Source organism: Poecilia reticulata, chromosome 4 (genome assembly GCF_904066995.2).
Source record: "Poecilia reticulata chromosome 4, P_reticulata-male-v2, whole genome shotgun sequence".
Lineage (NCBI taxonomy): Eukaryota > Metazoa > Chordata > Actinopteri > Cyprinodontiformes > Poeciliidae > Poecilia > Poecilia reticulata.
The window spans coordinates 20,209,123-20,219,098 of NC_088833.1; the positions used below are offsets into that span (position 1 = coordinate 20,209,123).

Genomic DNA, 9,976 nt, shown 5'->3' on the forward strand with positions numbered 1-9,976 from the left:
AGAATCTCTTCAAAAGTAAAAAAAAAAAAAAAAAATGAAGATGCAGAGCTCTGAGCTGTCTGACGTGAAAACAAGTTTAAATGTATGTAATGTGCAGGACTGAAAATGTAGAATTGCATGCGGAAAATGTTCTTGTAGGATCCATAAGCTAATATGTTTTGTAAAACAATAAAATGCTGTGCTGTGCAGAGATGTTGACACAATTTGTAGGTTTTCAATCATTTCCTTGAGGTTTGTGAAATTAGTTCTTTATTCTTGAAACAGAAACTTCACATACAATAAATTAAATTGCAACATTTATACAAAACAAATTCGGGTTCACCTTCATACGGAGTTTTAGAGCCTTTTGGCTTTCACATGGAGTAGCACAGTCAGACATCGTCAACAACAACTTAAACAAATATACTGCCATGTGTCACAGCTCTATGAGGTACACTGAAAACTTTGCATTTCCACATTATACAGTACACAGAGGACTGTAAGTCATGGTCTTCAATAGGTTTTTTTTTTTTTTGTTTTGTTTTTTGTTTTTAATACCGACATGGAAGGATGAATTTCTTGAAGTTTAAATGAAATGATGAGATGAAGCGATGAACATCAAATCAGATTTACCTTGAGCATCAAAATACTGCAGCTGGTTATGGAGAAGAAACGCTGGTGAGGTCTGAAGCTGTGTGTGGTGTGTGTGCGTGTGAGAGAGAGAGAAAGAGAGCAGCTAGGCGTGAGACACAGGCAAGGAGGTCATGGCGTGGGCAGGCAGCAGCGGCTGAAACATGGAGGGAGGAGAGTGTACTGCAAACACACAGAAAACAGTCTGAGTTACTACTGTCACACATTAAGGTGCAGGCTTGTTTGTGAAGTAATCATAAAAAACACAATCATGATATTTCAAACCTGTTTTAATCTAAGGTTTTTGGGGCAAGAGTATTAATATATATATAATAATACAACATCAACAATTTGCTTCATTTGCTTGAGTGATTTAATTCAAAAAGGAAAAAACGTCTTCAGTTTCATTACACACGGTGAGATTGCTCATTTATTTCTTATTGTTTTGATAATTTTGGCATACAGTTGATGAAAACTCAGGTTTCCATATCAGACCAGTAAAGGTTTGGTCATGACGAACACAATCATGGAGACAACTGCTGACATGCCAGTTACACTATCACGTGTGTGGCAAGCTACAAGGGTCATTTCTACAAAAGCTGGTTGCTAACAGGGCTGTATCCAAGCATAACAGTGGAAAGTTGAGTGGAGGGAAAAAAAAACAATAAGCACAACAGGGATGACTACAACCTCGAAAGAATTGTGGAGCAAAGCCCACAAAAGTTAAAGAACAAAATCCTAACAGTCAAGAGAGAAAGTAGTGCTGCTCAGGGACCTAGAATCCACTTTTAGATGCAATGAAAGTTTTACATTTCATTTAGATCCCAATGTTTGGCGGAACAGTGGAGAAGTCACTTGTGAGCCACTTTGACGTTTCCATAATCAGTTATGAGCCGAGTCACCTTCTGGTAGGCTCCCTGTGCTTTATTAAGGTCTGTGCTTTATGCAGTTGACCTCTGCTGACGAGCTTCAATAGATCCTGATTTCCTTTTTCTGCAGGACTTAGATCTTGCCTACACTGCTAAAATAGCGATGCATGGCATGACTGTGCTCGACTGACCAGCAAACTGGTTTGATCTGAAGTCCAGGGAGAATCTATGGTGTATTGTCAGGAGGAAGATCGGAGTCACCAACATGCCAGACGAGCTGAGTGCCGCTACTAAGGCAACACAGACTCATCGTCTCCGTGTCGCCAAGGACTGACGCAGTAATTCATGGCGAAGTGCTGAGTGTATAGACTGTTCAGTTCAGTTGGCCAGCTGTAAAATTAAAGCTTATGTTATATCTGAGAAATAAAATGATGTCTTATTAGTACCTGTATGCCATAATTATCAAAATTAACATTGACATCTAATCTAATGTTTATTTATTTATTTTTATTAGATGTGTCTCCCTTTCCGCCATGTTTAGCTTTTTTTTTTCTTACCTAAGATTAAGCTTGCATTTTTCCTTTTTATAAGCAGTCTTGTTTTCTGAGTTTTCACAACCAGCAGAAAAACAGAGGTGCACATTTTAGTAGAAATAGAATAGTATAATGTCAAATTTTGTTTTTGTAAAACTACAGTTCAATTCATCAATCATTATTATTATTAGTAGTAGTAGTAGTAGTAGTAGTACTAGTGTTGCTAACACTAGCAATACTAATACAATTGATTTTATTTTTTCTTAAGATAGCCCCATTATTTGACTATTGAGTGCCATCAATGAGAGATACTTAAAATATTTATCTGTAATAAATACAAAAATCACCCTTGACCATGATCATAAAAGACAAAAACACTAGTAAAAAAAATTTTGCTTTTGGTCAAATGTTTAAAGTGCTGTTATTGTTTTTCTCGTAGTTAAAAAAAAAAAGAAGCCTTGTTCTCACTGTCAATGAAGGAGTGTAGCGCTGAGAGCATTGAGCCTTCTGGGCCGCCGTAGGCCGTGTACTGCAGCTCTTCGGGGGTCGGGGTGGGCTGGGACAGGCGGCCGGTCTGCAGGGAGGCCATGGGGGTGCTCGAGGTGTGATTGGGGCTCACGTGCTTTTTGTGGCGAGCTCGGCAGTTCTGGAACCAGACCTGCATTACAATTCACATTGATAATAAAAATAATAACCGCATTATAACCAGAAATAGAACAACTATCGTCTCAAATGACAAAGTCCAGCATCCCTGGCATCTAACAATAACAGAACAATAATTTTGGAAAAAAAAAAAAAATCACTAAAATGTCTATGTAGAAAGGGAAAAACACTCTAAAAAAGATTCAACACAAACAAATCTGACTGAGATATATGCCTGATTTAGAAGGTAGAAGAGATTTAAATCATCTTATCCGGTATAGAGCTGGAGAACATATAGTTTCCGGTCAGAGAGTAAAAAGTAACACTGACCAAGCAGCTATGCAAATATAAATCCACTCGACACACAGTGCCGAGTGCCACACATGCTTCTACCAGCCGATATCTTGCGATCAGGCGTGATGTGTTTTGTCTTTGTGCACCAACCTGTATGACTCTTCGACTGAGGCCAGTCTGCTCCGCCAGCTTCTGCAGAGTTTGAGCATCAGGGTTGTTGTCCTGAGCGAACTGAGCCTGCATCACCTGCATGTAAACAAGCAGAGGAAAGTCACTTCTTGTGTGGCCCGACAGAGCCGTGCTGCTGTGTTTGGCAGAAGCCTTCATCAGCTGACTCCACTTGTCTTACATGCATCGCAAACAGGAGGAAATTGATAAAAGAATATTGGGTGAAAATTATATTATGTAATTTGTGGTAACTTGCTGCGTTACATAAATGTTTGAAACTCTTGGTTCATTCATACCAATTTAAAAATGTGCAGAGTGAAAGCTGGCTAACGGTGCTATGACGTTTGTGCGTTTATCGTTTGCTTGAGTATCTCTGCTGTTTTAATAATCAATACTGAAAACAATTATCAATACCTGTCTTTGGTATTAACAGTCCTTCTGTTCATATGTTCCTCTTTTAACTTTTTATACAGGATGTAATGTATTTTTCACTACACTGACTGGGTCATTACCAGTTTTAAGTTCCCTTTAAAGTCTGACCTGCTGACAATTCATTTTTATTTCTGACAACTATGAAGGGCCAACATGTTATTAGATGTGAACATTTTGAATTTAACAGAAAAAGAAGAAATTACTATGGCATCTGAAATATATAGGTTTTTTTTGTATTTTTCTGTGAAATTCAAAAAAGGGGGCATCAAAATTAAAACCAGGGTGTTTAGGAGGGTAGATTCTGGTTTTGATGCATTTAAGGAACAGGAAAAATCTATTTATTTTAGATTTGATTTGCTAATCAAAGGAATAATTTCAGATTCCAATCTCTTGACCAATATTTTTGGTGCCTCTCTAACATAAACCTTTGTCAGTCAGAAACTTTGAGTCATAAAATGTAAAACAATCAATTAAATCAAAATAAAAGGGATCTGACGCAGGCCTCCCACTTTAGCCATAGTTGTACGAATAAGTAAACCTCGGATTAGTTACTTTATTATTGTTAATTAGGCTGAAAATATCGATTTGTTTATTTTTCTCAATAATATAATGCTGTTACAGCAACAGGGGGGAGAATCTACTTAAATATTACCTGAACGAATCTTTTGAATGAATTTGTTCAGAAAATAAAACAATGAATCGAATTGTTGTTATTATTAATTATTTGTTGTAATCTTACAAACCTGCAGCTGGTCGGCTGTGAAGCTGGTTCGAGCTCTCTTGGATGGCTTCGGCTGATTGATTTCTTGTTCCGTTGGCACTGCTCCCTCCATATTAACACTGCTTCCTGCAGCAGAAGGCTCTCAGTAAGACCATCCAAATAAAACTATATTATCCAATTACGTTAATCAACCTTTCCCTTCCTCTTCTTCTTCTTCTTCTTTTTTTTTTTTTTTTTAACTTGGTGGATACAAAAAAATATTTAATTCAGCAGAGCTTTCCCTTTTTGGTTGGAAGCCTCGCGCTCCGCTGCGGCCCGCTCACCTTTTTCCACGGCCCTCTTGAGGTTGTCCAGCATGCAGTCGTAATGGACCCTGCAGAGCACTTTGCCCTCCACCAGGGCGAACTCCTCCCCGGTGGAGAGCTGCCTCTTGCAGGAGAAGCAGGCGAAGCAGGCCAGGTGATAGACGTTGCCCTTGGCCCTGCGGACCCAGTCTGTGGAGTGGATGTTCCTGCCGCAGCACGCGCACCAGGTGCCGTAACGTCTGCAAAAGAAGAGCTCGAGTCACTCACAACTCCGAACATTTTATTTTTGTGTGTGTGTGACAGTTTTCTGACTTTATTTTTCTATTATTATTTCTGCAAAATAACACGATGTGATAATAAGAGTCGAATTCTGCATCTGTTCAGGACATTTATTTATTTATGTATTTATTTATTCTAATAATTTTAATTGTGAACACATTTATTGAGATTTGAGATTTATTAAAAATTCTAACAAAAAATATTTCTGGATTATTATTATTATTATTATTATTATTATTATTATTATTATTATTATTATTATTATTATTATTATTATTATTGTTGTTGTTGTTGTTGATAAACAAAGACAAGGTAAGGTGCAAATTCTCAATGTAACATGGACTACATGCCGGATTTTTGTCAATGTTTTTTTTTTTTTTTTTTTTTTTTTTTAATAATTAGGATTTTACCCAACTGTAGAATGAAATCTACAACAGTAAAACGTGAGCGCGCATACCTGAAGTAATCCAGTTTGCAGAAAACCTCCTTCTCCTTGATGTAGCAGCTCGCGTGGCTGCCAAGCGAGGTCTGGCACACGCTGCAGGAGAGACAGCGCACATGCCAGCACAAGTCGTTAACCTAAAGCAAAAGATGCGATGAATTAGGAGGAGACGTGCTGTCTGAATTTGTAGATAAACGCCGCCGCAAAACAGCAAAAACAATGAAAAAAAATGCAACCTCGAGAAAAGTTTTTTGCTGTTTTTAAAAAAAATTATTTTAATTTTTTTTTTTTTTTACCTTTAATAAATATTTATCCACTATCTCCTCGTTGCAGTTGGCGCACACACTTCTGCCCAGCAGAGGCACAGAGGCCATCGCCGGCGGAGATGAAGTGTCTTCATCCAAAACTTCCACTGGCGCGCCCTGAGGGAGATCATCACAAACACCGGTTAGAAAGATTACGCACAAGGAACGCTGCGGCCCAACCAGCTCCTGAAAACTTTTTACATTTATCTTAGATTTTGTATCTTTTCTTCCTCTTGCTCGAGGCTGTAACCAATCTCAGACTCGAAACGTGCACATCGTTTCAACCATCCCGAATCGGAGTGCGTCTTCCAGCCTACCATCATGTCCCTCCCGTCCTCGGCGCACTTGTCCCGCAGCTCTCCGTCTCCCTTGCAGTCCTCACACATGACGAGAAGCTGCGCGACAAAAGGAGGATGTCGGCGTGTGAGCCTTAAATGCCCCCCGCACCTTCCCATAAATATCATGCCTTTCACCTTTTCACCATGACAACGCGCGCGGCGATTATAGAAAACCACAATGACATTTAGGAGAGGAAGATAGCCATCACTTACAAAAACAGACAACACTTTGAGCCGGCACTTATCACCCGTGCTTTTATGCTCTTGAGTTTCAGAATTTGTGATTCGGCAATAATAATAATAAGAATAATAATAATAATCTAAAAAAAAAAAAGAAAGAAAGAAAGAAAAAAAGAGAAAGAGCTGCAGGTTAAGCCAACCAACAGACCCGTTTCACGCGTCAATCAGCAAACCAGCGCGAAGTCTAGCAGGAAAAAAAGGGAGGACTGATTTTTTTAATAACAGCAATTAAAAGGAGCTTAAGTTCGCCACAAACGTTCTACCCGGAGCAACCAAAAGGTGAAGAGGTCTCATTAACTACTTGAGTTTTAATTGCAGAATTCAAGGGAGGGGTAATTTTCTTTGACATTTCTTCAAATTGTGAAAATACCGAGCTGTCAAGCTGCAGTGGAAGGCCGGGCTCCATAATGACACACCAGAAGCTCACTCTGGATTAATTGGGCAGAGCAATTTCCACTAATATTTATTCCGCGACACCCGAGCCGCAGCGAAACAGAGGGAGAGAAGGAAGTCCTGCGCTCACCTCGCCGTTGGACAGCAGAGATCCGCTCTCGCTGTCGTTCACGGCGCAGCATTCCACTTTGACTTCACTTTTCCAGCGCATGTCTGCGTCCAGCACGGAGAAAGAAAAGGAAGGTTGAAAAAAGAGTCCCGCTTCCCAAAGTTAGGAACGTTCTCTTCTTTAATTTAATTTTTCCCCCTTTCTTTTATCTTTTCCTCTTTGCGTCTTTCTTTCTTTGTTCCTTACTCTCTTCCTTTCTTCCCTTTGTTTCTTTCTTTCCCTCTTCCCTTCTTTCTCTCTCCTGCTGGTCTCCTGTGTGTTTCAGTCTGTCACTCAGTCTGCTCCGAGCAGTTTGTGGAGGGCGGATCATAATTCATATTTGCTCCTGGCCGCGCCTCCACCTCGCAAATAAGCTCCTTGTGTGGTTTTTGATGTTTCCGTGGAAGGAGCAAAAAAAAAAAAAAAAAAAATGACCGACACCTTTTGGAGTCCAGCCGACTCCTAAGTCCAGACTTCTGGACCAGGTTTTCATCTCGGAACCAATCCCATCAACTCTGCTGAAAGGAAGCATGCCCACAACATGATGCTGCCACCACCATGTTTTGTACGGTATGGACGGTGTTTTCAGTCTTTGTTTTCCCACCACCCAGTACATTTTGTGTGCAGATCCCAAAAAAAAAAAATCACTTTTATCCTCCCCTGAGCAGATCCTCTTCTTCCACATGCCAGCTGTTCACCAGTGATGTATCAAAAGATTCCCCCTGCTGAGCTGTGACTCTTTACAGCTCCTCCAGAGTTACCGTGAGCCTCTTGGCTTGGCTGCATCCCTGACTTGTCACGTCTTGAGAGGTTGCGTTATTCTTTTTTCTCCATTTTAATATAAATTGAACATGGCTTAGAACGTATCCACAACGGCCTCCAGCATCTATCTGCTGTGTTCCTCGGCATTCCTTATGTTAGTTGTTCGTATTGTTCTCTAAACCACTGATAGTTAGTGGCACTGGATTTTATTTTGGGAGATCAAAATAGAGGGGGCCAAATATAAAGCCACACCATGTTTTTTTCCCCCCATGTTTAATTGTAGAAAGTTGTGAAATCTATGTATTGTTTCTCTCCAATGCACAGTCTCGTGTTACTTTGTGAGTCAAACGTCATTCGTGGATCTAACAGAGCAAAGGTTTGAGGTTTACCTTTGGAAGCCACTGAACATTTATGCAAAAACATTCCTAGACGTTGAATGTTAAGATGCTGTAAACTTTTATATTTATTTCAAAGAATTTCACAGTAAGTTATATATGATCACAGGTATAATTCTCACAGTGAGTCGTATGGAAAACATCTAATTGTCAAATAACTGGTACATTATGTTACTCACAGCAGTTCATTTGTTTCAACAACACGCTTTCAATGAGGCCTTTATTTCATCTGAGGTGAAAAGGGGAAACATCTGAATGAGGATGAAGAAAATGGTTTAAGCTGATTAAATTGTCTTAAGAGCCAACATCTTCGTTAAGACCAACTTCATGTGTCACCTTTGCTAGTGGCTTTTTTTTTTAAATTTATTTAGCTCAATTTGTCTTTCGATTTTGTTTGATCACACAAAATCCCAACAAAATGCATTGAAGTTTGTGGCTGTAAAATCCAGTGATGTGAATAAAAGGTCATACTGGAATCAGACATTTTGACAAAACACTGTATTTCATACTCCTGATCCCTCTTGAAATCCTTATGTATGTGCAACTGTGGCTGTACCTTCAAATGGTATTTTTTTTAAATGTATTTCTGTTTTCAAGAACATCGACCGCATTGTTAACAAGTACATTTCTGTGTATTTGCCACAACGTATGAAAACATAAAACAACAAAAGAAAGCAAAAAAATAAATACAAATTTCTTAACAAGAGCTTACTTTAAGTGATCTGCAACCACTCATTATCGCCCCAGTCAGTAATCAGTGGTTAAAACCCGATCACCATCATTAAACACCAAACACCCTGAGGTCATAATTAGCTCAGTCCCTCTGAGTATTTAGATGTTAGCTGGTTTGAGAGACGGAGGAACTTCTCCATTCCTGTTGGCGGTGAAATACATAACGTGAAAATGTGCAACAAAAACGTTCTCAGCGGGGCGGGGGGTTGTTTGCAATTTGCCGTTTAGTTCAAAATAGTTGGGTCACCTGCTTTGGGGTTGTATGCAAATCACATGAATCCATCCGGAGACAGAAGACAGCGTATTGTTTGCAATCGGAGCTGATATACAGAAATCAAAAGGATGGCAACCCCCACACCCCCTCAGCCCTCTTGGGTTTCTCGTTTAGACTTTCATTCTTTTATTCACCCATTTAACTCTTTTCAAACCCGTCGTCTGTTTGATTATTACCTCCCCTTCACTTTCCCTACAGCCACTACTCACAGTCATGCAGAAGTGAGGGTTCTTTTCTCTCTCTCTCTCTCTCTCTCTCTCTCTCTCTCTCTCTCTCTCTCTCTCTCTCTCTCTCTCTCTCTCTCTCTCCACAGCTGCTTTGTTGTGGCTGGATAACAGTCGGACCTGCAGCAGCATGAGCCCAGATCGTATCGCACCATCTCACCGGGATAAAGGAGTTAGCGTGCCTCCATCCGAATGTGTCCTGTTCCACCCGGTGGAGATGAATACTCTCCATCTGATAACATTGCTCAAGCACAGCTCGCTGCAGAACACCTCCAACCGCCGAGTCGTCCACACCGGAGGGCGCTCCGACCCCTGCGGGACAAAAATCAAAAATCCAAGCGGCAGCTCCCGGTTCTCGGCTCTGAGGGATGAAAGTCCACCAGAGCGAAGGGGGTCTCTAACGTTTCAAGGGCTTATCTCGGAGACGAGTCAAAGTCTTTCTCACTTCAATTCGCCACGAGGTGATACGAGTGTAGATGTTGGAAGAGATGGGAATCGTGCTGTGTAACAGTTTAGTGTTTTGACTTTTTGAGTCCTGCTTGGCTAACTCTTCAGACGGGTTGCGTGATGTGGATCAGACAAAAACAACATCTCATCCATCAACATGAGAACAAACTTGTTTTACGCCCTAACTGTTTTACGTCTAACGTTGCGAGAATGTGGGACAAACAGTTTATGGCCTATTAGTGCTCCGTCGTTGTTTCTTTTTAGGCGGAAAACAGGACACTGATTGTAGACATCAAAGATAACATAAATATATTGAGTTGAACTTTTATTTTTGTCGTGTCGTGGAGGATACATGAGCCAGGTTCAATTCAGAATTCAGCTAATTCAATTCAGATGTTTTAAATATATATTACCAAAGGGAAAT

The 9,976-nt window shown here is 40.2% G+C and overlaps 1 protein-coding gene across 4 annotated transcripts; it reads right to left on the reverse strand.

Annotated features, from left to right (window-relative positions):
* Window positions 1-278: 278 nt before the first annotated feature.
* Window positions 279-7,109, reverse strand: LOC103463600 (LIM/homeobox protein Lhx8). Of its 4 annotated transcripts, none has more exons than XM_017304495.2 (9): window positions 6,701-7,107; window positions 5,917-5,994; window positions 5,591-5,716; window positions 5,310-5,431; window positions 4,592-4,812; window positions 4,291-4,394; window positions 3,098-3,193; window positions 2,480-2,669; window positions 279-792 (listed from the first exon to the last, which is right to left on the reverse strand). In XM_017304495.2, exons 1-9 carry the CDS (start codon window positions 6,779-6,781, stop codon window positions 716-718), a joined length of 1,095 nt encoding a protein of 364 aa, XP_017159984.1. In that variant the 5' UTR covers window positions 6,782-7,107; the 3' UTR covers window positions 279-715. The 4 variants fall into 4 exon arrangements, with proteins under 4 accessions (XP_017159984.1, XP_081462578.1, XP_081462577.1 ...); XM_081606452.1 differs by having other exon boundaries at window positions 5,801-5,994; window positions 6,701-6,722; XM_081606451.1 differs by lacking the exon at window positions 6,701-7,107 and adding an exon at window positions 6,151-6,247.
* Window positions 7,110-9,976: the final 2,867 nt, after the last annotated feature.

What these genes read in the sequence shown, in the direction of transcription:
- LOC103463600 (XM_017304495.2), bottom strand. Translation starts at nt 6,781, where the DNA reads ATGCGCTGGAAAAGTGAAGTCAAAGTGGAATGCTGCGCCGTGAACGAC. An exon ending in TGGATAAATATTTATTAAAG is followed by an intron (nt 5,432 to 5,590) that starts GTAAAAAAAAAA and finishes CTTTTGCTTTAG; the next exon opens with GTTAACGACTTGTGCTGGCA. An exon ending in TGCAAACTGGATTACTTCAG is followed by an intron (nt 4,813 to 5,309) that starts GTATGCGCGCTC and finishes CTTCTTTTGCAG; the next exon opens with ACGTTACGGCACCTGGTGCG.